The 27,906-nt window shown below is 39.3% G+C and overlaps 5 protein-coding genes across 6 annotated transcripts in view; 3 read left to right on the top strand and 2 right to left on the bottom strand.

Moving 5' to 3' along the window:
* Positions 1-7,556: 7,556 nt before the first annotated feature.
* LOC122057059 lies at positions 7,557-9,212 on the bottom strand. The gene is made up of 2 exons (XM_042619049.1): positions 8,100-9,212; positions 7,557-7,973 (listed from the first exon to the last, which is right to left on the bottom strand). The coding sequence occupies exons 1-2, from the start codon at positions 8,355-8,357 to the stop codon at positions 7,818-7,820; spliced, it is 414 nt and encodes a 137-aa protein (XP_042474983.1). The 5' UTR covers positions 8,358-9,212; the 3' UTR covers positions 7,557-7,817.
* A 312-nt stretch (positions 9,213-9,524) lies between these two features.
* LOC122094808 lies at positions 9,525-10,247 on the bottom strand. The gene is made up of 2 exons (XM_042665405.1): positions 10,053-10,247; positions 9,525-9,940 (listed from the first exon to the last, which is right to left on the bottom strand). The coding sequence occupies exons 1-2, from the start codon at positions 10,245-10,247 to the stop codon at positions 9,695-9,697; spliced, it is 441 nt and encodes a 146-aa protein (XP_042521339.1). The 3' UTR covers positions 9,525-9,694.
* A 988-nt stretch (positions 10,248-11,235) lies between these two features.
* LOC122058348 (probable magnesium transporter NIPA3) lies at positions 11,236-23,963 on the top strand. Of its 2 annotated transcripts, XM_042620997.1 has the most exons (3): positions 11,236-11,698; positions 11,806-11,862; positions 23,620-23,963. In XM_042620997.1, exons 1-3 carry the CDS (start codon positions 11,527-11,529, stop codon positions 23,682-23,684), a joined length of 294 nt encoding a protein of 97 aa, XP_042476931.1. In that variant the 5' UTR covers positions 11,236-11,526; the 3' UTR covers positions 23,685-23,963. The 2 variants fall into 2 exon arrangements, 1 of the variants encoding a protein (XP_042476931.1); XR_006133730.1 differs by lacking the exons at positions 11,236-11,698; positions 11,806-11,862 and adding an exon at positions 19,123-19,260 and having other exon boundaries at positions 23,620-23,918.
* Positions 19,227-23,339, top strand: LOC122058346. Its single transcript, XM_042620996.1, has 2 exons — positions 19,227-19,327; positions 19,642-23,339. The coding sequence occupies exons 1-2, from the start codon at positions 19,237-19,239 to the stop codon at positions 20,493-20,495; spliced, it is 945 nt and encodes a 314-aa protein (XP_042476930.1). The 5' UTR covers positions 19,227-19,236; the 3' UTR covers positions 20,496-23,339.
* A 2,379-nt stretch (positions 23,964-26,342) lies between the features above and the next one.
* LOC122057229 (protein trichome birefringence-like 13) overlaps positions 26,343-27,906 on the top strand; it is a 6,869-nt gene continuing 5,305 nt past the window's right edge. The window contains exon 1 of the mRNA XM_042619260.1: positions 26,343-26,871. Coding sequence (XP_042475194.1) covers positions 26,370-26,871 — 502 coding nt within the window. The 5' untranslated portion in view covers positions 26,343-26,369. The remainder of the gene's footprint in view (positions 26,872-27,906) is intronic.

Here is a 27,906-nt window from a genome sequence, read left to right as displayed (position 1 = left end):
TTTCTTCCATCGATAAACCAGAGCCGACAAGAGCCTCCGACGATTCTTTTATCGATGCTATGGTATCTAGATTCAACAATATCGCCTGTACGCCCTAGATGGGATTCAAGGAAAATTTTTCTCCCACCTTCTTAAGCACCGGCAACACTTGCCTCGATAGGATCTTGTGCTTTTTCTTTGGTGAAACCTAGGGGTGTCAATGGGCCGGGTTGGGCTGGGTTTTAGTTGGGATGGGTTTTCTAAAACCCGGCCCAACCCTAAGGTCTGTTAACTCAACCCAAGTCCAGCCCAACCCTAGGTCGGGCTGGGATATTTTAACCGAGGCCCAACCCTGTTAGGTTTAGCCCAACCCAACTCAGCCCTAATGGACCCTTATTAGGCTAGGTTTGACCTGATCTAGTCAAACCCAATACTATCTATCACTTGGTTGCTTGATCTTGATGCATTGTAGAGGCCAAAGACCAAAGTTTTTGTATATGTGTAGATTATGGAAAACGAAAGACTTTTTTCTATAAGTATCGATTAATAATTATTAGCATATTTACATGATTATATACTTAATACACATGGTTGGGTTGGATTGGGTTGGGTTGAGACCTCAACCCAGGCCCAACCCAACCCTTCCTTGGGCCTGAAAATCTCAACCCTAATCCACCCTATGGGTTGAAATCTCAGCCCAAGCCTGTTCGGGCTCAGGGCGGGCTAGGGCTGGTTCGGGTTGACCGGGCTTTTTTGACATCCCTAGTGAAACATCTAACAAACGGGTGTTTTTTCCTTAGTGAAACCATTCGCACAAGCACAAGATATCTCCCTTCTAGCTTTCCAGGTTGCTCTTCATTCATCTACTATGGAAATTTTAGAGATGGCGATCCATTCCATCTTCACTTTGAACCATCTCTCATCTTCTTCTTCTCTCCTCTCCTCTCTCTCTCTCTCCTCTCAGCTCCCACCCAACCAAACATGATGGGGTGGGATGCTACAGTGATTTTACCCCATCTTTACTTTCTTGTCTTTAACCCCACTAACATGTGGGTCCCATGCTGACAGTATTCCCACCCCCAACTCCCCTCTAAACAAACGGGCCCTAATATGGAAGTTTCAATTGATGGACCTAGGGTTGTTAATCAGTCGGGCCGGGCTGGTCTTAGTCGGTCCCAATCGGAGTTGACCACTTGAAAGCCTTGCATCGTGAACATCCATTTAAGTAAGCAGGCCCGACTTTGGGGGCATGGTACGGTTTATAATCGAGCCGGCCAGTGTTGGGCTTCCTTAAATGAGCCTTAATCGGGCTACATACCTATTTAAGTGTAAATGGGCTTTAGACGTGTCTATCCTAAAATTCTTTTCTTAAGTAAGTTGACGGCCTAGAAATATGTGATGCAGATCTTTAATAAAAGGGAAATTTACGACACCACCCCCTAGACAATGCCATAATTATAAGAACACCCCATCTGTTTCACCAAATTAGACTCAGACCCCCTACCATCAGCCACAGTTAAGTCAAGAGGTGAAATAACCATTATACCCTTTTCACTAAAACAATCATTATTAAGTCGAGGTAAAATGACCGTTATAACCAGGTTGAATGGGATGAATGGAACGAAAATGACTACCCGCTAGGGTTGCCAGGCCATGAAAAGCGTTTGCAGTTTCAAGTCTTCCGACCCTCGCAAGCCATTCCTCAACTTTCACTCCCAGACACAGTTCCCGGCTTCATGGATTCATCGTGAAAGCTAGAATCAGATCATTCTTTTCTCCACACTTGTCATGGTTGTCTGCCTTTGGGTTGTGGTGGGGGTAGCGACGTTGGTCTTTTGGTTCAGAGTGCTGGAATCGTAAAAATCCAAAGAAGACCTTACAACTCTGTTCCTACACCACCACAGATCAGTGAATCTCCTCCCACCCGTGTTCAACTACGGGGAGCTCGAAGCCTCGACGAATTGATTCGACCCAAGAAACAAAATAGCCAATGGTGGTTTCAGATCGGTTTACATCTGTCATCTCTCTAATGGGCAGATCGTTGCCGTGAAGAAGATATACATTCACTCATCAGAGATTATTCCTTTCCAGTTGTTATCGATATGAAAATCTTATCATGATAGTCCCGTATATACTCTCTTGTTTCAAGTTAATCAATCAATTTTTAAGCACCATGGCAATAACTAGGGCAGCAACAGCAGTGAATCAATCCACACCACACAAACGTCAAGGTTGAGAATACCTCAGCCTCTTAAGGCTATGTATCCCTCTTCAATGGCTATTCCAACCGTGCACTCAAGCTAATCGATAAAATTCCCCAATGAAACTGAGGAATCGATCAAACTCTATTCACAATCCCTGTTTGTGGTTTTTTTTTTCCTCTCTCTAGGGCAGCAACAACAGTGAATATAATCGACGCACTCAAGTTAATCGATGCACTGAAGCTAATTGGATTGAAGGACAGAGCAATAACTCCCACATCCAATGCAGCGCGAACCATACAATGACAAGCTTTGCCGAAATAACTATGCCATCGTTCATCATTGATGCCACCGTCACTGCTTTGAACGATCGTCGGTGGTCCAAATCTTTTGCAGAAAGGTAAATTAGGTCTTAGAATGGGTGAAAGAAATTGGAAATTATTACAAGGGTATTTTTGGTACTTTATATTTACTTCATATTTAATAAGGGTATTTTGGTATTTAAAATAAAATATAGTTGCTGACATAAGCATATAAGGTATATTCCTTAACTGTGACTGATGGTAGGGGGTCTGAGTCTAATTTGGTGAAACAGAGGGGATGTTTTTATAATTGTGGCAATCTCCAGGAGGTGGCACTGTAAATTTCCCTTAATAAAAGAGAGAAAAAAATATGAAAATATGGTTGTTCTTCAAAAAAAAAAAAAAAAAAAAAAAAAAAAGAAAAAAAGAAAAGAAAAGAAAAGAAAAGAAAAGATTTTGACCGTTACAACTTACAAAACAAAGCTTAATTAAATCAAATCTTATTACAAAGTAAAGGGTAAGAAAGCTTAGTTAGTTTCTTAGTAGTAGTGGTAAAATAAGAATTTTATGTAGCATTAAAGGGGGGACAGGCTACAACGAGTCAGTTCAAGCCAAACGTATAAATGTGTCAGGTCGATTGGGCGCCTAACGAGCTAGCTACCTGCACCGTGAAAGTCTATTTAATAAATAGGCAAGCCTAACACGTTTATTAATCGGGGCAGTCGAAGTCGGGCATTAACATGTTGGGTTCGATCGGGCTTACCGGTGCGGGCTTAGAATTGACACCCTTAGATGGACCTTTAGTTATGTTGTTATAAACTTGTTTGGCGATAAACTACAAGGGGCTTGTTTATTTGATTCTATTTTTTTATTTTTTATTTTTTCATTAACCAAGATGTCTTGGTCAGCTTGAGCGCACTTCGACTAATTCTCGGAGAGATTAGTGGGATCTTCACTTAAATCGTAGATACAGAGATGGGGAATCGAACCTGTGACCCATGTGATAGTAGAGACTAGAGAGTTTGAAAATGTAACTTTTATTTTTTTTTATTCCAATTAACTTTTAATTATTTTTTTAGAAGCTTCCCTGTGATAGTAGAGAGTTTGAAAAAGTAAAACCATGAAATTCTCATCTTTGTGAGGATCTCAATTTGCTCTTTTTTATTGGGATAAATATACATTCATCACCTCATATGCAGTGGAACCTCTCACTCCCGCCCTTAGCCTTCCCTGCAGTGTTTAACATGCTCTGATGGTAGGATCTTAGTGGGCATGTGTTGGGATACTGTGGTAAAAGAACCACTTCGACATTGCATTCCCCACCTTCCCCCTCCGATCAGACCACACTTGGCTTCAGCTTTTGCTATCTTCTAATTTGACTTCTGAAAACTGTAGGATCCAACTCACTTATGTTGATAGCATCATCATCACCATCCCTAGGGACCCTCTCTCCTGCTCTTGCATATGTGTGACAGCTCGCTTTAGTCGCTTGTTTGTATTTGTCCGGCATCTATTACCGTACCCACATCAGCAGGCACAAAGTCCTCATCAAAATCAAAATCAGAATTTGAGCCACCTGCTCTTGTCTATCAAGTACTGCCTCGTCAAACTCTTCTCTTGCCCCCTCGTCTACTTTCCTCTTTATCCTTCCTTCATGAGGGTAGCAATAGATTTTTGCACCTCATGAAGAACCTTAGGATATTTGGCCACATTCTTAAACCCACTAAAAAATGCCACTTCAATCTCGTGGCCCCACCTTCTAAGATATTTTTTTCCCATAATAATTGCATCGAGATTTCTTTTTTTCATTCCCGATAGGCACATCTTGACTCCATGCTGTCACCCCCAATGCCCCATCTCCTTCCTGAGCCAGCCATGATGTAAGAAGAGTACATTGTTGCAACAAAAAAAGTGTTTAAAAGTGTCATATTATTAATTTCTCCATCAATTAAAATTCTTATGACAACACGAAATATATTTCCTAATTTCTGCCAAAGTCATTTTTTCCTTGCTTAAAACTATATATATATATATATATATATCAAACAACAATTGTCCCTCCTTAGTCGACAATAAAACCAACAAGCCTCTACTTCAAACATTGAACTCTTAATAAATCCTTTTGCAAACCAAGGACCATCCGAGCCTAGTTCTGAAGCCCCTGGTTTAGTGTCTACCATTACTTGTCAAAATTGGTACATTCACATAACTTTGGTTATTAATGCTTCTTTCAAATTCTCTGCTATTGCCCTTGTTGATTCAGGAGCTCAGCTCAACTGCATCAACGAAGGTGCAATTTCAACCCAGTTCTATGAACGAACTACCCAACGCCTTAACACTGCTAATGGATCTGGGTTGAATGTCCAATACAAACTTTCAAATACCCATGTCTGTAACAAAGGCCTCTGCCTTCCCCAAACTTTTATCTTAACAAAAGACCTTGACCAAACCATAATTCTTGGTCAACCTTTCTTCGAGAAAATCAAACCCTTCAAAATAACTCAAGATGGTATTACGACAAAGTTTCAAGGACAAAAAATTATCTTTCCCTTTTTACAAGCTCAAACATCTACTAACCAAAGTCTCAAATATATATATATATATATATATAGTTTTTAAAATAATAATAACCTTATTAACCAATATGTAAGTATGGAACAACACAAAAAGCATCATATTGAGTTGAATTGAAAACAGCAATACTTTTAAAAAAATTCACTATTTTTCAAACCAGAAACAGAGTATTTTCCATTTTTTTTTTTGGATTTTAAAAATATTATTCTAATTTCTAAAATTAAAATAATTATTTTTTTTTGGCAGATGAAAAAACCTTCACTGGGAGTCCATAGATCGGCCGTTATGTCTAAGAAATTTAAAGTGAGGTCCAAGATCAAACTGCAAGTTTCTATGGCTGTCGGTGTGCTGCAGAACCAATTCATGTCCAGCTCAACCTAGCTACATATTTCAAATATTATTATATGAGTCCCACTGCGTTTTTAAATTTTAATAATTTGTAAAGAGTAAAATAGTTCTATTCCGTTTTGTTTGGATATGTTACAATCCGTGGAAAGTTCTTTAAAAAAAAATCATAAAATAGTTGAAAAGATCGAGAGTATACATGAGATTCAACTGTTGCCTTGCTATCATTGGTAATCAATCAAAATCTTGGATCAGAAGAGATGGGTCACTCTCACACACACACAGAGACAGAGAGAGAGAGAGAGAGAGAGAGAGATTCACATGCATGACACACTTATACCTGCTCGATTAAAGTTGCCTCCATTGTGAAGGATGCGGTCCCAATAATCTTTCTTTCTTCTAAAATATCATGAAGGGATTGTGGGGGCACCACCTTAGCATATAGGTAACATGCATGAATTTAAGAAGTCAATTTATGCGGTTTAATTTGTTTTCTCTATGACATAATAGCTAGCTACAGCCAGAGGGTCTCCCTCTCTCTCTCTCTCTCTCCCTCTTAAAATTGATGGAGTTCCAATCTTTTTGACGTCTCAATGTTTACTTTTGTGTTGGTGAGAGAGACCATAAACATAATTACTTAAAACCAAAGTGGTGTTCTTATTAAAGGGACTTATAGATTGGGCAAAGATCTTCAAGTAAATTTGAACTGTATGTTGGTATTTATTTATCAGGTTTTGCATATTTATTTATTAGTAATGTATTTATCTTCTGATTTGGATGTATTAAAATATTTTATTAACATGGACAATTTGATTGTTATGGCAATGTCATAACGAATAATTCATCTTCAAATCAATTAGCCATGTCTCCACCCTTGAATCATCATGATTGATGCTGTGACAATCATGTAAGTCAGAACATCTATGATAGAGCAATGATAAGTTGGGTCATATATGACCACCAATGGCATGTGAGTGTCATAATTGTATGTCAGAAAAGAAAAATTTTAAATTTAAGAAGAAAGATAAACACATCAAAAATAGAGGTGGGTAGCTGGGCCGTGGTGGTAGATTCCCTCTCGTGCGTTACCCCAAAATAATTCCATGAAATTCTGGGGACATGTCTAACTTTATAATTGATAGTGACATATTGTTAGGGATCCAACATTGTACCAGATCCCCAATTCAATCCAATCCGTGGACTAAAACCATGATTAATCTTCATTGTCAGTGTTCAATTTCTCTTTTCAATGGTGTTGGTCGCTAATTTATTTTGCATTATAATTTATGATTGTGTAGATTTCTTTTTTTTTTTTTTTTTTGAAGAAAAAAATTAAGAAGTTTATTAAGAAAAATCAAAGGAGGAGAATTTTCTTCAGAGTCAAGAGTTACAAGACAAAGTGGTGGTTGAAGCCACTAAACACGAGAAATTCCCAAGCGAGATGCCCTTACAGCTAGGACATGAGCTTCCTTGTTAATAGTACGAGGTGTATTACGTGATTTTCAATCAAATGTTATCTTCTCCTTTAGTTCTTTTATTGGGCAAACGAAGCTTTTATCTTAGGGTTTAAGGCAATGAGCTGGGGTCTGGGTTTCTGAAAATTATGTATTGAATGCGATTCGGCTGTTGTGATGATATCTGTTCATGTTCGTTAAATTCCTTAGTTGGTCATGCAAGATTGGCTTTTTCTCAAATGTATTTGGGTTCCATTGAATGGAAGATACCTCATTATTACGAATTGATTCTTGTCGCAAGCCTAGATTTTGTTTCTCTAGGTAGTGTGGATTTTTTTTTTCTCTTCGTTAGGTTGGTTGGCGCTCTCCTACTGATGGCGGCAATGGCGACGGTACGGGGAGTGCTACTTTCCAAATCTTTCATTGGTATTTCTGATTTTTCCAGTGTGTATTTGTAATCTTTCTTTTCTTTTCTTTTCTATTTATATAAATGATCCTTTTAGTGAAAGATAAAAAATAAAATTCTGGTTCTAAAATATAAATCACTCTCATGGCTAGGACCAGAATCGTTCAATTAATATCAATTCTGATTTTTGTTGGTGGTTCAAGTTCGCTCAATCAGTTCCAGTCCAAGATTAACAACCCTAGTTGAGAGAGAGAGAGAGAGAGAGAGAGAGAGAGAGTCGTATATACTCCCGTGATTTATGTTACATATTTCATTACAATAACCACAACATAAAGTTCATATATGAATTTGAGCTCACTGACTACATGTTACAACTGAGTAACCTTATCATTGAGCCAAAGTCCATCCTGTAATTAAAATATACTAACAAATAAATTTATTAAAGAGATAACGGATGACAGAAAGAAGTCAAAGAGTGAGACAACTAGCAATTAGGAGAGCGGACCAAGAGCGTACAAGAACAATCTTGTACGTGAACCTAATCCGTTCTCAGCCATTAAAATTGTATTGGCTCTGCTCCTTCTGTTGTCCCTGATACAAGATCTTCATTTCTTAAGAAGGGCGACCAAATTATTTCATCAAATTCATCAAATTTGGTAAACATTATCTGTTCCGAGATATTGCCACTTGTCTCTTGGCTCGATCTCTCAAACTGTTGCAACAGAAGATTTCAAAATATAAGTTGTAAAAGTGAAAATAGTAATCAAATTAAAAAGAAAGATTAAAAGTAAAGCTAGAAGAAAAAATCGATAATTCAAGATGAATGGGGTTGTTCTACCTCTGGCATGGATGTAACACTCCCGGCGGCGCCGCCGGCCCCGGATGTCCCATCAATTGTGGAATGGTAATAGGATTGTTGCCCTTTGTCTTCTACTTGATCATGTGTGGTTGTGGCTGGAGTCTCTTCTCCATGGATACTACTCCTTCCAGTCCGACTTATCTTGCAAATTGTCCAATATTGTTGGAATTGCTCCGACTTAGGAGTGTCGACTCTATACTCATACATTATCCAATCTGTTGGTTTTTTTTTTTCCATTTTTGGAAGATCTATGGTATTTCAACACTTTCCTAAAGCCCTTTGGTAACCAAGTTCGAGTGGATGGTATTTCTAAGACTTTAGAAGTAGACCTCCAAGATCCATCACCAGCCTTCCGATTAATCCTTGAGCCTTTCTCATTCTTCTTTTTTTCTGTTAAGAGCATAGAAAAAGAGCTGCTGCTCTTTCTTTTCCTCAAGAATATCTGCTCCGGGGAGATTCCATGGCTCAGTACTGTAGAAATAGTCGCAGTCGGTGATTTCCCAGTAGACGTTCGTCGTTTCACTACTAATTGGATGGGAAGAAACCTTCATTGCAAACAAATTCTCGATAAGCTGTTCATCAGTGGGAAGGAACTTGAGCCCAGTGGGTATCTTCAGCGATGTTGTTGACACCTTTCTGTATTTTTCACTACTGAAAACAGTGAGAGAATTATTCTGCGCCATTGTTGTTTGTTGTGAAAATATATATATATATATATATATATATGAGAAAATGTTGGGTATGCCACCGATATCAAGTATGCTAGCACCCATTGTGTTTATCTCTGTCTTTCTTTTTTCTGAAATGACCTTCATATTCTTCCTGAATGATACTCCATCATGTATTTCTATTGGTATTATTCGTTAACATACTTGATATCGACGGCATATCTATTCTTCTCCCATATATATATATAATTAATAAATATATATAGGTCCCACTGCTTGTTTTTCTTTTATGCGATTGTTTGTTGTTGTGATTTGAAAAAAAAATATAATTCCCATTAGTAGTAGAAAAGGTGAACGTGACAAGTGTTGGATATCCATATTCTTACGTCAGGATTTTGGGTTCTTCTTTCTCTCCTCGCTCTCACTCTCTCTCTCGTTTTTCTTTGTCTCTCCACAGACATCATTGACTTTAGGCCAATGAAATATTAGATTTTAAATTGATAAAACAGAGAAATACGGTTCCCAAGACCAGGGAGGCCCTCTTCACATCGAAAATAGGGTTTCTAGTTAAAAAAAATGGGCCCCTCCCTTAAAAAATAGAAAAAAAAGGGTTTTTAATTAATAAACGAGGAGGTCAGAAGTCAGTTCCTCTGTGAAGTGTCTGTGAATAGAATGTCAGATGAGTTCTCAACTGAAGCAACCGGCCCAGAGACAGAGAGATTCAAACTTTCCAAAAATAAAATAAAAGATAAGAGATTATTATTACCCACTCGTGCGGCCTCTATATATGCTATTGCACAACTCAATGGGAGGCAGCACGTACAGTAGAATGGAACATGGGAAAGCCTTATCACTTCTATAAATAAATAATTGAGAAGAAAAAAAATAAGGAAATGGTGGTGGAAATTAAAGAGGAAAAAAGAGAGGTGATGAGTACTTGAAAGAAGATGGTGAGTGAGTAGCGTGATGGAGTAACGGCCTCTTCTTCTTATTCAGCTTCTTTGATGGAGCATCATCCTCATTATCATCGGAGTTGTAGTGCTTCTTCAACTTCTCATCCAATGTTGCTAAGTAGTGAGAGATTTTTTCCAGCAACTGTTTCAGTGTCACCTTTATCTCGGGAACCAATTGCATTGCTCCATCATTGTTCACCTATATATAATTACCATATTTTTTCATATTACACAGAAAACATTAATTAGACGAATGAAGGAAGAAACAGGGCAGATTAAAAAGGATTTAAGGGATATTATTAATTAAAGACCTGTTGGGACATGCAAGAAAGACAAGCATCCTCGAATTGTGGCATCATCTTGTACAAGTGCATCAGCGGATTAATGCTTTTACCGTAGTCGATCATCACCTCCGATTGTCCGCTGACGCCGTCGCCGCTGCCACCACCAGTTTTCTGCGCCGAGCTTAATTGCTGAACTCCGGTAGAGGCTACATTTGACTCCATGGCGTCAGTACCTTAGTGCGCCCAGAGGGGAGAGACGAAGAGAGAGAGAGAGAGAGAGAGAGAGAGAGAGATTAGCTTTGGAAATTCGAATTGCGATATTGGGGGAGCTATTGGGGGATTCATAGGTCTCCACCAAGGGATGTTCCTTATCAGATAAGGACGATGTCCTTATCAGAGATGTCCTTATCAGAGATGTCCTTATCAAATGACTATCATCTTCTTGTTTTGCTTATTGTGCCAACTTTCAATTTTTATGCTTTGAGTATGACCAATCTAGATTCATTCCATGAAAAGGATCACCGAGGAGTACGATTACATAAACGGGCGATCACAATACAAGGCAAAAATATGATGAGGCCCAACCAAGCCTAATCGGTTGACATCTTTAATTCCAAGTATATTTTGTATATTAATTTAACATCGTATATATATGCATGCATTCAAGGTGCAGTTTGTAATGTATCGGATGGATCATGGAGTTTGAAGGAAGATGGTTGTTTTCCTACTAACACATTGCAAATCTCAATTAATCTACCCATTATATATATATATATATATATATATATAATGTATAATAAATACTACTTGCTTCTTACTAACCGCCTTTGTCAAATTGATGTTATATGTAACACGTGATGATTACGTAGACAATTCTGTGTTTAGCTTTTCATACTTGCTTCTCCCATTGTTGGTCGTTAATATCAACTAGTAAAGGATGGACAAGGAAAACACCTCTCCATAGTCCATACCCTCCATTGTTGGTCGTTAATATCAACTAGTAAAGGATGCACAAGGAAAACACCTCTCCATAGTCCATACCCCCCTTTTCTTACCTGTTTCTTTCCTTTTGACCTTTACTAATACTACTTCCCCTCCTTTTCTGACCTATTTCTTTCTTTTTGACCTTTACTATAAAAAACGAAAAAACAGCGATTTGGCGAAACACCCCGCTCCCTGTTCTGTCGGTGGGTTTCGTTTCAAAATAATATCTGTTGAAACAATCGTTCCCGACGGTCCGCGACAGAAAGAGGAGAGCAGAGGAGAGAAGCCAAAACCGTCTCAGGTCTCGTTCTTCTTCTTCCTCCAACCTTCGTTCCCGACGGTCGGCGACAGAGAGAGGAGATCAGCGAGGAGAGAAGCCAGAACCCATATCTGAACTTCCGAAAAACCCATCTCAGGCAAGCATTCTTCTCGTTCTTCTTCTTCCTCCAACCTTCGTTCCCGACGGTCGGCGACATAGAGAGGAGATCAGCGAGGAGAGAATGTCATAGGAATTTCGATGAATAGAAAAAAGGAGAAGAAGAAGGGAAGAACATTAGAGATGGGTTTTTCTAAAGACAATCTGATAGGTTTCGTTTTGGCTATTAGCTCTAGTGCGTTTATAGGAGCAAGTTTCATTATTAAGAAGAAAGGTCTGAAACGAGCAGCTGCTGCTTCTGGAGTCAGAGCAGGTGAGATTTGGTTCAATTTTGGATAAAATTTAGATTTTTTTTTACTGGGTTGTTTCTTTCTTCTGATTTTCTCTAATGGGTTTCTTTGGGTTGTGTTGTTTCTGTAGGTGTTGGTGGGTATTCTTATCTTTTGGAACCTCTATGGTGGGTTGGGATGATCACAAGTAAGTAACATTTGAAACTTCTACATTTATGTCATCATTTTTCCTAAATTCTGAGAATATTTCTTTTCATTTATTTATTTTTTATGCTGTTCTTAGGTTATTATTATTGTTATTATTCTTTTGAGTTGAGCTTGTAATGTGGTTTGGTTTGAATTATGCATCAGAGTTCTCTGATGTTTACCGTCAGATTTGAATGCCTGTTTGTAATTCTTGTTTTCTCTTACTCTCTGTCTTCGAATGAGTATGGGGATTTAGTCTCTTTTCTTCTAGCTTGATTCAGAATTAGGAGTTTAGTTTAGGGGTGAGCCCCAACTCATATCTGGCTTTCCTTTAAGTTACTTGAAGAATGTTTTCTTTAAATTCAATTTGTGGGTGTCATCTGTAAACCTAATTGGCTGGAGTACTCAATACTAGAGAAAAGAACTGTTGTTCATTATGGCCTTTGGTCGTTTCACTGACTGTTTGCAACATCTGTTATGTGTCATCTGCTTTAGTGTTTGTGGGAGAGGTCGCAAATTTTGTGGCCTATGCATTTGCCCCAGCAGTTCTTGTTACCCCTCTTGGCGCCTTGAGCATTATTGTCAGGTCGATTGCTCTTGCTATTTTGTTTAAATTATATGCTTATAGTATTTTAATGTTATTTTTGTAATTATTGACTTAAAAGAAAAGGAAAAAAAAAAAAAAAAATCGTTTCTGAAACAAGTATTACCAAACGGCAGAAATGTCGTTTCTTGGTTCTGAAACTGTTCTAGAAACAGATTCACCAAACAGCCTTAAATCGTTTAAAAACGACGTTTTGACACAGAAACTGAAATTTCCGTTTCTGACACGAAACGGAGTTTCTGGAACAGAAACGATACCAAACGGAGCCTAATACTACTTCCTCCTATCTGCTGATCTGCCTTTGGTGTCAGGGGCGACCAACCTGTGCTAGTGGGGTTGAAATCGGCTGCAATTCCGATCTCGTACAATTCCGTGCAATACCACCTTTAGGCGGTGACATGTGTATTGATACCAATACAATGGTCCAGATCTGCTACAACTAATAAAACATTAAATCAGTGAAGAGGTATTTAAATCAGATCTGGACCATTGCATTAGAATCAATACACGTGTCACCCCCTGAAGGTGGTATTGCACGGAATTGTACGAGATCGGAATTGCAGACGATTTTTTTCCGTGTTAGTGGGGGTGACCGACCGGGGTGGAAAAGTGAAAACTGAAAACGGGATTTCATAACTTTCCTGAACCCTATGTGTGTTTGATTACTCAGGGTGAGAATACTCTGGAAGTGAGAGAAAGAGACAGAGGAGCATTATCTTCTCCATCTCCGGTCACTGTTCAACAAAGCTTTGATGTAGTGTTAATATAATGGTAGGTTGGGGAAAATAGAAGTAGCAGGTGCATAATGATTGTAATAACTGCTGTTAAGGGTTGGAATGAGCAGAATGAGGTGAGGTGGGTCTGCAAGCTAAGATGTGTTGGTTTTTTCGGAGAGGGTGAGGGGCAGAAATTAGTTTTCAGAGAGGGTAAGATATGGGAGGGATTTGGTTTCCAAAGAAGGTGAAATGCGCTGGGTTTGTTAATCTTCTTTTTCAAATCACGCCTGTTTTATTTTGTTTTTTTCTTTTTCCCCCTAACCTTGCAACCGGAAGAGCGATGGGGCCGGTTACTCTTCTTCTTCAATCCCTTGTTCCAAGGCCACAATTGCTTGCAGCCCAAGGTCACGACTGTTGCCTGACGTTGGCGATTATGGGTGCAAGTTTAGCCCTGATCGCCCGAACCCACCCTTGGCCCGCCCTGATCCCGAATAGGGACCAATCCAAATATTTTTGGCCCTGAGGGCCAGCCCAACCCTGAAATTTCTGACCTGAGTCTGAGTCAGGGTTAGGGCGGGTAAATGTTGATGTCTTTGGCCTGCCCAACCCGCCCTGATTTTTTTACCCTGACTTTTGGCCATGGTTTTTGGCCCTGATGTTGATTCTGGTTATGATCCTGGTTGTGACCCTGATGTTAACTCTAATTTTAACCTAATTTTAGATATTGTTTGACATTGACACCTAAGAAAACCCTAATATATCCTCTCACCGATCTCTCTCGTTTTCCTTCTGACGCAAAAGTTCTACGTTTAATAATCGCTTCACTGATCACTCTCGGACGTTAGGGTTTCGATATCCCACCACATGAGTACACATTGTATCATGCATTCGTCCCTTAATGGACATCACCCTGCATCGTTTGATAAATCACCATTAATGTTCTCCTCTTTGTTTAACATGACATGTAATTTGAGATCTTCAAATTGTTTGCCTTATTAGAATGATCTCCTCTTTTATCATAACAAATAATTGGAATTTTTTGGATTGTTTGCTTTGTTAAGATGATCTCCTCTTTGTTTACCATATAGTTGGAGTTATTTGTATTATTTGAATGTTTGCTTTAGGATGTTCTCTTCATGGCGAGTAATGTGACTGTATTTTTATTTTATTTTTTTTATCTCTTCTTTATTATTAATATATTTTGTTTTTTAGTTATTTCATATTTTGTAGGATCAGGGTTGGGGTATATCTGGCCCTTGATGGCAAACCAGGGTCAGCGTCAAGGTCAAGGTCAATCAGGGTCTTTCGGGTCCGGTTTTGAAAAATCAGGGCCAATAGGGGCAGGTATGGGTTAGGCTGAACCCTAAAGGGTTGGGTTTGAGTTTAAGTTTTGCGGTCCTGAGTCAGAGTCAAGGTGGGTTTGGGCTTATCTAAGAGGACTTAGGGTTGGAATACGATTTTAAGAAACCCGATCCAATCTGACCCTATTACACCCCTAGTGACGATCATATTTCATGGTTGATCAATTTCTGGGGACCAAAGATGTATCTAAGGACAGGAGGCACGCATTACTGTTGTTGGCTTCTAAAAAAAAAGCAAAACCCCCAGATTTTCACCAAGAGTCCACAGATTTGAGATTTGGTGGGACGTTTTTAGGGGATGGGGTGGGAGATATCATGAACCACGTGGGCCGGTAGGAAAAGTGGATATGTTTTTTATTGTTACCTCAAAATCCTATCCCCATTAAACCAAACGTCTTAACATGCGACAGCTGTCTAATTGCGTATATATATATATCATAAGTATATATAAATCTGCAATCGAACCCTTCTCCCTCGAAATCGCAATCATGGTGGGAACCGGACTTCCGCCTTAGATGTCGATCTCCTATTGACATCAGAATGTGCCGAGAGACTTGGTTTCGTTAGTCTAGCTCTTATAGTCGGAATTCCTAAGACAGTCTCTAATCAACTTTCGCCGATGACTGATGTACTAGTTGTTCATTCCCCTCTTTTTTCAATAAATAAGCCCCGTTCCTTAGGGATCGAAATCCTCTGCGGCAATGGAAGTTGGCGGATACTGGCGGAGACCGGTTAAGATGATAACACGTGTATTCGGACACGTGGACGGCATGATCGCAAGGATGATGTAAGATTACACTAAAACCCCAGGCTTAGCAGGTCGGGTCTAAATTCGCCAAAACCCTAGTTTTCTCCCTCCTTCCTCTCTTCCCTTCCCCCGCTGTTTTCTCGCTTCCTCTGTTTCAGGGATGAACTTGGCGACGGCGTTAGCAGCAGAGCGTCACCTCCAGGAGGCCCAGGATTTGGAAGCGGAGAACGTAGGGTCCACCTCTAACTCCGCTCCTGCGAGTCTTCCATGATGGGTATTACTGCAATTATCTCCCTCCTTTTGACGGGCTGAAGAGCATCAACAAGCAAGCATAGAAGAGTACAAGGAAAAAAGAAGTTTAGACTTTAAAAATTAAGAATAAACACAAAAATTAGTGACAATTAAAGAATTTATACTCCTCCTGATCACAAGTATACACTTTTATTCTTTAAAATTCTCTTCTTTTTCTTCTCCTCCTCCTCCACTTCATCTTCCTCTGTCATCTTCGCCTTCTTCTTCCTCTGTTTTGTTTCTTTCTTCAAAGCTTCATTCAATTGAGCTCCCAGTGACGGGACTGGAAAGGGGATCGGAATATAGTACCGGATTTCTATCCAAAGTAAGAAAACCCATCCCCCCTCTCATACTCGACCCGTTAAGGCCCGTCCGCCACACCGTCTTCACAATCTGACCGTCCGCGTGTTTTAGTACACGTGTCATCATCTTAAACCGGTCTCCGCCAGTGTCCGCCAACTTCCTTCGCCGCAGAGGATTTCGATCCGTTCCGTTAGGTGGGATAATTCTTACAACAATCCCACCCCAACAATTCTACCCCATCAAGATCCACGGCGGTTTTCAAGGACTGCCTGATTTTTACCAAAAAAGAAAGGACTGCCTGATGTCCTAGAGATAGGGTGCTCTGGTATTCCTGTAGCAGCTTATGTCCTTTTCTTTAACTATCATCTCCTTGTTTTGCTTATTGCGCCAACTTTCAATTTTTATGTTATGAGTATGACAAATCTAGATGCATTCCATGAAAAGGATCACCCACCTAAGTGAAGACAACAACCTTGAATCTGATTTAATATATATTAGTCCAATACAAATTCTAAGTACAAATTAATGATGAAGACAAAAACTGGAAGATAAGTGGTTCGCTATATCCCTTTTAGTTCCATTTAGCCCAATTATTAATCTTGCTAATCGATCAATTATTTATAAATCATATCATGCCCGCCATATGCCCGTACGACTACATAAACGGGCGATCACAATACAAGGCAAAAATATGATGAGGCCCAACCAAGCCTAATCGGTTGACATCCTTGATTCCAAGTATATTTTGTATATTAATTTAACATCGTATATGCATGCATTCAAGGTGCAGTTTGTAATGTATCGGATGGATCATGGAGTTTGAAGGAAGATGGTTGTTTTCCTACTAACACATTGCAAATCTCAATTAATCTACCCATTATATATATAATGTATAATAAATACTACTTGCTTCTTACTAACCCGCCTTTGTCAAATTAATGTTATATGTAACACTTGATGATTATGTAGACAATTCCGTGTTTAGCTTTTCATACTTGCGTTTCCCATTGTTGCTACAGTAATATCAGCTAGTAAAGGATGGACAAGGAGAACACTTCTCGATCCCCTCTTTTTCTAATCTAGTGCTGTGTTACAAGTTATCTTTCTTTCTTAGTTTCTTTCTTTTCGACCTTTACGAATAATACTTCCTCCTATCTGCTGATCTGCCTTTGGTGTCAGGGGGGACCAACCTGTGTTAGTGGGGGTGACCAACCGGGGTGGAAAAGTGAAAACTGAAAACGGGATTTCATAACTTTCCCCAACCCTATGTGTGTTTGATTACTCAGGGTGGGAATACTCTGGAAGTGAGAGAAAGAGACAGAGGAGCATTATCTTCTCCATCTCCGGTCACTGTTCAACAAAGCTTTGATGTAGTGTTAATATAATGGTAGGTTGGGGAAAATAGAAGTAGCAGGTGCATAATGATTGTAATAACTGCTGTTAAGGGTTGGAATGAGCAGAATGAGGTGAGGTGGGTCTGCAAGCTAAGATGTGTTGGTTTTTTCGGAGAGGGTGAGGGGCAGAAATTAGTTTTCAGAGAGGGTAAGATATGGGAGGGATTTGGTTTCCAAAGAAGATGAAATGCGCTGGGTTTGTTAATCTTCTTTTTCGAATCACGCCTGTTTTATTTTGTTTTTTTCTTTTTCCCCCTAACCTTGCAACCGGAAGAGTGATGGGGCCGGTTACTCTTCTTCTTCAATCCCTTGTTCCAAGGCCACAATTGCTTGCAGCCCAAGGTCACGACTGTTGCCTGACGTTGGCGATTATGGGTGCAAGTTTGGCCCTGATCGCCCGAACCCACTCTTGGCCCGCCCTGATCCCGAATAAGGATCAGAATATTTTTGGCCCTGAGGGCCAGCTCGACCCTGAAATTTCTGACCTGAGTCTGAGTCAGAGTCACGGTCAGGGCGGGTAAGATTTCTTCATATCCCTGATGAATCTTACGCTCCCCATAACATTCAAGTGGCTGCCTCTTGTTTGGGTAAAATATTGGTGCTTTATGCCTAAAAATGTGGACATGGGATGGAAAATAATCCTCTGTTTTTCTCATCCCTGTTTTTCCTTCTTTTGCTACTTGCAGAACATGACACGTGGACAACTTTAAGACCAACGCACCGGATGTAATAATCCTTACCCAACCTTGACCGTTGATCTTAAAGTTATCCACGTGTCATGTTCTGCAGGTAGCAAAACAAGGAAAAACAGGGATGAAAAAAACAGAGGATTTTCATCCACGTGGGACTCCCTAAAAATACGACTCGTATCAAGGTCAACTTCAAGAAGACTCGAGCTATCTGTGTCTCATCCAAAATCCCTCTTCCAAATGGACAGTCTTCGCCGGTGAAATTTCTGTTCGAACTCACTTCTCTTTGCTTTCGGTGTGGTCAAATCCAGCTCCTTGTTGGTTGATGTCTTGACCAGTCCGCTGTTTGTAAACTGCTGTCCCTTTTCTTCTCCTTTCCATGACACTCTGTTCGGGACCCGTCTGAGTTCGATGGTGCTCCGACCTCCCCTGTGAACCAGGTCTCCCCAGTCCGTGACTCTGAGTCGCTCCCTGCACTGGAACCTGTCACGGACGGTTGTGTAGCTCAAAACAACTCGAACATGGGTACTCCCTTACCGATGTCGCAGTCCCTGTTCCCCGATCCATCTGCTACCCTTCTTAATCTTTGCGGCTTACCTGATCCTACTTGGCCACAAGTCTCTTTCTCCATGGATCCCAAAAGACCTGATAATTCTTTTCTTTTGGGAGAGGCCAGTCCCTTTCCAACGCAAGACTCCCAAGCAATGTTCACTTTCCCTTCTAGGCCCACCCGGGAACGTCCACCCCTATCTGATCCATTACAAATCTCCCCTGCCCCTCTTCCTTACCAGAACTGCTCTAACCATTTGAACCCCTCTCCGAACCCTGTGCAAGAGCCTCCACAGCCAAACCCACCCCTTCCTGAGTCCAATAATGCCAACCTCGACCCGGTCCCGGCAGCCGATCGCTCAGACCCTCATTCGTCTTCACCCATTTATGAACTTCCCAATCTTCATTTTCGAGCGAAGCAAGTATCAATCCAATACTTTCTGCACTCATCGGACAAAATCCCATCGCCTTTCTGCCATTCTCATGAGGTTGAACCTGTGAATACCCGACAACGGAAAAGGATGTGTTCTCACTCCCTGGACGAATCTGATGTTGATATCCTTGCCAACCTGATCTCCAACACTGCCAACCCCCAATTGACTCTCAAACAACTATTAGAGCACTTTCAGGTGAGGTTCGCGCATAGACCACGATCCTCCTGTCTGCAACTCGGCCCCTGAGCCTAGAACTGGGGCAGGACCATTGTCTTTTCGGAGGGGAATGGAGCACACATCTCAAGACTGGGTAACTATCATCCATGGCATACACCCTTTTTCATTTTACTTAAGTGTGTTCTTTTGTGTCACACTTATAGCCCGTTTGGTATCGCCGTTTCATGTCAAAAATGAAAATTTCAGTTTCTATGTCAAAATACAGTTTTTTAAACGAAAAAATGGTGTTTCAAAATTTCAGATTTTTATCGGGAACGATATTTTTTTTTTTGTAAAATGGAACGAAACTAGGAAGACGGAACTGTTTTTTCAGTTTTTTATTTTCATTTTTTGATCCAAAAAAATAGAAACAGACCATAAGTGCACCAAACAAAAGATTTTATTTTTTCGTTCCAATAGAACGAAAAAACTCTAAAAACATTTTTTTAGAACGATACCAAACGGAGCCTTAGTCTTCTTCTTGCGTGGTTTCATTTTAACCAGCGGTATCTTAAACGGCAACTCATTCCACGGTTAGATCTCTTTTCTTACTTGCATACTGGTTTTCTAATTGTGCTTCGCTTTACTATTTGGTTCCAAACACTTCTGTTTGCCTGGTGTTTGATGTGGGTTGTGATTCTTCGCTGGCTTTTAATTTTGGGTTTCTGGTTTCACCCTCTCATCCTTTTTCCTCCCTTGCTTTTTTCTCTAAATAGCACCATGAAAATTTTAAGTTGGAATGTGCGTGGTTTACACTCTTCTTTGACTAAACGATGTCTCTCTAATCACATTAAGAAACAATGGCTTGATGTGGTTTTTGTTTGTGAAACTAAAATTCAAGATCATTTGATGTTCACCCCTTTTTGTTCTGTTAAAGTCTGTGACTGCTCTAATTTTATAAACAGTGCCAGAACGACCGGGAAGAAAGGAGGACTTTGGGTGCTTTTTTCTAATTCCCTTCGGCCCGTCTCTGTGACCCATGGTTCTTTCTTCTTTTTCATTACTTTTCAGACTGGCCAACTTTTTTCCAACAATTGGGGACTGGTATGCTTATATGGATCCCCTCAAGCTGGTCCTCGAGAAGCTGGTTGGAAGGAACTTTTCGCTCTTCTAACCACCGTGGCTTTTCCATGCGTTTTTATTGGGGATTTTAATGAATCTCTTCACCAAGACCACAAGTTTGGAGGTATACCTTCAAGACATTGTGCCTCTTCGAAACTCCTGTCTGACCAGCTTAATACTCTCTTTTTAGCGAAATCCCACTCTCTGGCAATCTTTTTACCTGGTCTAACAAACACTCACCCCCTTCCCTCATCAAAGTCTGCTTAGACAGAGCCTATGCTAACCTTGGTTGGATTTCTTTATTCCCTCGATCCTCCCTATTCAAACTCCCTTCTATCGGATCTGACCACAACCCTATTCTCTTGGATCTATCCCCTACAGGGTTTAAACTAAAGAAACTTTTCCATTACCAAGATGCTTGGTCTGAACATCCTGCTTTTCTTCCCTTCTGTTACCGCCCTTGGAATGACTTGGGTCCCAACCCGATCTCTACCAAATTGGCCTGTCTCAGTCGGTCTCTCCTCAAATGGAATAATGGGGTTTTTGGGAGTATTCATTGTCTTAGAAACCAACTTCTCTCTTTGTTTCTCCTCCTTGAAAACAAAGACACCTTCTAAGGATGATCTGTACACTGTTGAACACAAGGTTCATTGGCTTCTTGCTACTGAGGAAAAGTTCTGGTTCCAGAAATCTCGCCATTCTTATATTTTCGATGGCGATAGAAACACTAGATATTTTCATACTATGGCCAAGGTTAATAATCATTGTAGATCCATCTCCTCCATCATATCCAGGGATGGATCGAGAATCTCGGACCCCTTTCTCATGGCCAATGAATTTGCCTTGTTCCTCCAAGAGCTTTTCTATTCGTCCAACCCCTTGGATCCCTCCTTCATTGAATGCCTTTTCCCCCCTCTACCACCCAGTCACAACCTCCATTCGCTTGCAACCCTCCCCACTTTGGGGGAAATCAAATCTGTGGTTTTTTCGATTGGTGCTTTTAAAGCTCCTGGGCTGGACAGGTTTCAAGCCATTTTCTTTCACAAATTCTGGGTTCTTCTTCAGTCTGATGTCTTCTCATTTGTCCATAATTTTTTCACTAATGGATCCCTTCCACCTTCCTCCAATCACACTCTCATCTGTGTAATCCCCAAAAAACCCATTGCCACCAGGGTTACCGATTTTCATCCGATCAGCTTGTGTACTGTTACCTATAAGATCCTAGCAAAAATTCTTGCTTCACGACTTGAGCCTTTTCTGAATGATATTATTTCTCCGTGCCAAGCTGCTTTTGTCTCAGGAAGACAAATCTCTGACAACATTATCCTAGCTCAGGAAATCTTTCACTTCCTTAAGAGGAAAAAAAAAATGGTAAATTGGGCTTTGTGGCTATCAAACTTGATATGGCCAAGGCCTATGACAGGCTTGAATGGAAATATCTTTTAGCCATTTTTAATTTTCTCGGTTTTGTTTAGCATTGCGAACTTTTGATTTCCAATCTCATCTCTACACCTTTCTCTATCAAACTCTTCGGCTCTGCTTTCAATCATTTCACAACTTCTAGAGGTTTGAGACAAGGTTGCCCCCTAATCCCATTTTTGTTCATTGTGGCTATGGAAGGCCTCTCAAGACTCTTATCTACCTACAGGGAACTGAATCTCTTCAAAGGCATCAAAATCTTCAGGTACGCACTTGAAATTTCTCATCTCTTTTTTGCGGATGATACTTTCATTTTTTGCAGAGCCACATCGGAGGACCTATCCACAGCATACTTGATCTATTTTGTGAAATGTCTGAACTTTCCATTAATTTTGACAAATCTGAATTAGCTTTCGGTTCTAATGTCTCTACTGCGATCAAAAGCTCTCTTCGCAAGGTTATTGGAATCAAATAAATGGGTACGGAATCTACTTACTTGGGATCTCCTCTCTTTTCCCCCAGAGCTAGATCCCAAATGTTTCTCAACGTAATAGGTAGAATGGAATCCCAGCTAAGCATGTGGAAATCCAATCAACTGGTCCAATCATTCTGGTCCAATCTTCTTTATATTCCATACCCTCCTATCTAATGATGTGTTTTAAATTGCCTAAAAATATATGCAGGAATATTGACAATATCTGCTTACATTTTTGGAACAATGGTACTGATTCCTTAAAGAAACTGCATACCATCAATGGAAAAAATTTGTCAACCAAAAACCAATGGTGGACTTGGCCTTCGGAATGCCGAAACTCAAAATAAGGCCATGTTGGTTCGTTTCGGGTGGAGACTTCTCAATGAAAATAATTCCCTTTGGGCTAAAACACTTAGGTCTAAATATTTTCATAACAGATCTATCTTCAATAAGAAAACCATTCGATCAGCTCACCCTGCTGGAATGCGATTGTAAGTATACTTTCTATCCTTAAGCAAATGATTTTCAGGAAAATTGGCAATGGAAGTAGTATTTTTTTCTGGTATTATCCTTGGATCTTTAATAATAGGAATATGTTTATTGAGGAATTTTTGGAGCCTAATAACCATCATAATCATAATGATTTGGTAAGTATGGCTTTATCTAATCTGCATTGGAATACAAATCTCCTTAGTAGTCGCCTCCCTTCGCATCTATCTTCTCTAATCTCTACTATACTTATTTATCATTGCGAAAATAGATGGTGGTGCAACCTTTCAAATAAAGGGATTCTCCCCACAAAGATAGCAGCCCGTTTTATTCAAAGAAAAATTACTAACTCAATCCAATGAATGCCATCACAGGTGTGCTTGCTTATCACCTTGCTCTCAATGGTGGTATTTTCTCTGGAAAATCAATATTCATTTCAAATTTAAGTTGTTCTTTTGGAGAGTGGCTCTACAAGGAATTCCGACCAAAGTGTTCTTGAATACTTGGATTGACACAGATCCAACCTGTGATCTATGTCTCCGTGGACAGGAGAACATTTTGCATGTGTTTCTCACATGTGAGTTTTCAAGGAGAGTGTGGGCTGTTGGCCCTCTTGGGCTCAGAAGCGAATATCTAAATTTTAATTCTTTTCCCTCCCTTATGTATTTTTTCCACTCTTTTAAGCAGGACACTAGTAATTTGAATTCCTTTTTTAAGGTTTTTATCCGTACCTGCTATTTCATCTGGAAACACAGAAATTCTGTCATTTTTGGCTCCTCCAAACCAAACCTAGAGAGCATACTCAAATTGGTGCAATACTGGTCCAATACTTGCTGCTTGGATAAGCCTCCCCCTACAAACAACGATGACCTTCCACATTCATAGAACCACCAACAACCCCCATCCATGTTTTCACAGCAGTGACTATTAATCATTTGTCGGGGTGGGCAGAGGCAATATTTACTAATAATCAATGCTTATTCTTCTGTGCTAATTATTTGTTGACAGGAGAGGCTTTTGAAGTAGCAGCAGAAGGGATCTTAATCGGGTTGGCGGAAACAAAACGAGCATGATAGATTGTTCAGGAATTATGATGTGATGCACCTCATTTTGACGTATTTATGATTCTAACAATTTTTTGATGTGATCGTGGGCCACTATAATCCATAGATTGGAATTGGAGGAACTTTTATTGACTCCTATTTTTGTAATTAAACAACCAACTGACTATCCTATGTACATCCCTAGCAATGCAGCCTGGCGAACTATAATCTGTAAATCCCCCCTCTGTAGTTGGGATGAACTCGCATGATGTCTTTCTTATGCTTTTTGTAAAGTCTTTTCTTTTCGAATAAAATATATATATATATATATATATATATATAAACCAAATCTCAACCATATATATTTATAAATGTGTGTGTCGTGCGTCTCGTGACTATAGATACATGCAGTTATCCTCATAAGAAGAAACCCAAACCCTATTATTTTATCCACGGTACTACTATCTCTTTTTTTGGTAAAATCATACATCTATAGTTATAATACTATTACTAATAATTATAAAATTTCTATGGCTCCTCATTATGTTGTCTTATTACATCACTATTGGTCAATGATGGCCTTCCAAATAGGTTTTGTAAACATTCATTGATCATGCCCCAGTCTTGTTTTATCTTGTGATATACATGACAATTAGGTTTTGTAAACTGGTTGAAAAAATAAAAAATATAATAATAATATCTTAAAGAATGACAGGGAGAAAGACATCCAAGGGATGAGAAGGTTGGACATAGCCCTATATGGTGACCGTTCTAATAGGTATATCTGTAGGAGGAGTAGTATCTTATATTTATTGATTATTTTGTGGAAAGAATTTTTTATTATTTTCGGGTGTGATCTGCTGAAAGATCATCCTGTTATAAATAGGGGTATCAATCCTGAGCCCGCATCAGTAGGCTGACTCGCTTAAGGTGTGACCTAAACCGGCCTGTTTAAAAAATGTGTCGGTCTTAGGCACGACTCGTTTAAGAAGCCCGTTTGGACAGAGCCATTTAGCCCGACCGACCCGACCCCTTTAAAACTGTCTAAATACCTATTTTATCACTACTAATACAAAATAATAGTAAAGACTTTGTATTAAAAAAATTCTATGATAGATGATGTTGAACACGGTATTTAAGGGTATCAATTTCAAACTGAAATAGAAATCAAAATCGAAACCGAAATGAATTAACCGGACCAAAATCGAATTGAATTTATTCAACTCAAATTCAATTTGAATATATGAGTATGCTATTCAGTTCGGCTCGGTTTTGGTTTAAGGTGTTAGACCGTCGGTTCGAACCAAAATCGAACCAAATTGCTCTTATCATTCAAGAGTGTTTTTTGCAAGCTTTTTTTTTTTTTTTTTTTTTTTTTTAATATGGTAAGTGTTTTTTGCAATTTATCATCAAATATTTATAAACTAAGATAATTTTGAAGTTAGCAATGGCCATAAGGCCCATAACTTGAGCCCATTATGGCCTTTGGTCCATCATAGTCATGGTTCAAAAGTGGAACTGTTTTCATAACCGAATAAAAACCGATGTATAAAACTGCATATCAGAACCGAATTAGAACGGAAACCAAACCACGCCGAATTGAATCGGTTTGAGTATCTAAATATGGAACCGAATCAGTTCTCAGTTTAGTTATGGTCCACCTTATCATCATTTGGAATCGAACCGAATAACCGATATCAAACCAATTGACACCCTTAATGGTATTACATCTAACTTTGTAATAAAATAAAATAAGATCTTTTAAGATGTTTTAATAGGGAGTGAATGAAGGGTAGACAGTTCTTGTGGAGAACAATCACTTTGGTACTTGTCATATTCTCTCTCCTTTTTTTTTTTTTTTTTCTTATCAGAAACAACCATGATCTCATATATGATTAACTGTGGAGAGTTTTTAGGTGACTTTTATTATGTTCAAATGGAAGATTTCTGGACATTTAATCCACTTAAAAAATGATTTTAGGGGTAGTTCGTTTAGAGTCCGTTTAGACTTAAATAGACCCGTAGCCCGTTTAAGGTAGCCCGATTAAAGCTCGACACCGATCGGCCCGATTACAAACTTTATCATGCCCCCTAAACCTAGGCCCGCTTAAGTAAAGGGGCATTCACGGTGCAAGGGTTTCACACCGCCAAGCCTGATTAGGCCCGACTGAGACCGACCCAGCCCGATCGATTGACACCCCTAGTTATAATAAGGATGGAATGAAATGGGTTCAAAATAAGTGTTGGATTTTAGGGTTGAAGATGTTTAAATGGTAAAATGGCCATTGACTTAGGATATTATAAGGGTAAAATTGTCTTTTCTATTTTAAAAACTAACACCTTAATGAAACACGATAGGGTGGATATAATAAGAGCAAACGCGAGAGGAGGTGGATGTAAATTTTCTAATTATTATTATTATTTTGGTCAATGTGACCATAGAAAGATTGAAAAAAATAAAACAATGACATTCATCAATGACACAATTCGGTGGTTATTCAATGATTCAGTCAAAAATACAGAGTTCAGTGAAAATTGGATTGACCAGGACTGAGTCCGGTTATTTCTAAGACTAGGTGAGTCTCAACGATTTTTCACCAGGTTTTATGATTTCCTACGTCTCGGGTGACTCTTCCGAGTCAAAACCTGGTTTTCCATTAGATCAAAACCTGAGCAAACGTTTTTGTTTATGTTTCTTCAACCTTGCAATTTCTCATGAAGCCATCACTTTTCCTGTTTGAGTGGTGCAGGCTCAAAATTAGTTGGTTGAGGTATTTGTTAATGGCGAGCAGAGACCATCACCACACGAAGAAGAGCAACAATTTGTCTTTCTCTTGCTACTTGTCCTTTCTCTTTCTCTCTGTTTTATGCCTTGCTTCGCTTTTGCTCCTTTCCTCTGCTTTCAGAGGTTCCACCACCGTTTCTTCTTTCTCTTCGAAGGATGAGAATGCCTTGGAACTCAAGCGAAAGGACTCTTCTCAGAAAGAGAAATCATACATGTGTAATTACTCGGATGGGATGTGGATCTACGATCCGGCGATGAGATATACACGGTATGACAACACTTGCAAGGAGATATTCAAAGGCTGGAACTGCATTTCTAGCAACAAATCAAATGCTCAAGATATCATTAAATGGTATTGGCAGCCAAAAAGTTGTGATCTTCCCCAGTTTGATCCGGTTAAGTTTCTTGAGCACTTCAGGAACGCCAACATCGGTAAGCTTTCCCCCATTTCATTTTTCTTCTTCTTTGAACCTTTGATTGCATTTCTAGTGAATAAAGAAAAACTCTGGAATTTACTCTTACTTATTAGAACTGATGTATATTTTATACTCAAGGATAAAAAGGACACATGAAACTGTATGTAGGTTTTACCTTCAATTGTCTGTGATGTTGTGCACCTATAACGTTGAAGTGATGTGCTTTTCTCTATTTGTGTGAAATCGAGATTATTCTTTCTCTAAAAATTAATATGGTCATAGTAGGATGATGTTTCATAGATTATTAAAATTGGATGGATGAAGTGGAGAGATGCGTCCAAAGTGTTGTGTGATCTACGTATTCCTTTCGAAATTAAAGGAAAATTTTATAGGACAGTCATACGAATGATGTATGGTGTGAAATGTCTGGCAGTTAAGAAACATTATATAGATAAATAGATAAACTTCGTGTGGCGGCAGTAAGGATGTTGAAATGGATGAGTGGAAAAACTAGGATTGATAAAGTAAGGAATGATCATGTTAGAGCTTATTTTGGAGTAGTTCTAATACATGATAAATTACAAGAAAGTTGTTTGATGTGGCATGACCATGTTCAATAGAGGCCTTTGGATGCTTCAGTACAGAGGAGTGATTTGATTCAGATTGAAGGAACTAAAAACAAACCTAAAATGACCCAATGAAAAGTGGTGAGGAAAAACATGCATAGCTTAGGCCTTGTATCAAATATGACCTCGAATAGAGCTGATTGGAGGGAAAGGATCCATGCAGTCGATCCCATTTAGTTGGGATAAGGTTGAGTTGGTGTAGAGTCATATTAAAAGTATTTTTCTCAAGCCATTAGTTTAGTCAGTTATTGTTTTGATGTTGTTCCTACTTAACTACCTCGATAAATTCTAAAGATGACATTGCTGACAATCCACACTAAGATGCAGATTGACATCCTCTGGTGACTGAAAACCTTTTTTTTTTTTAAGAGAAAGGTAATTGGTGATTGGAAGCATAGATCAATAAAGGGAGCTATGTGGTGGTA

This window comes from Macadamia integrifolia, chromosome 12 (genome assembly GCF_013358625.1).
Source record: "Macadamia integrifolia cultivar HAES 741 chromosome 12, SCU_Mint_v3, whole genome shotgun sequence".
Lineage (NCBI taxonomy): Eukaryota > Viridiplantae > Streptophyta > Magnoliopsida > Proteales > Proteaceae > Macadamia > Macadamia integrifolia.
Note: the sequence above shows the minus strand (reverse complement) of the source record. Positions and strands in the feature narration are given on the sequence as shown.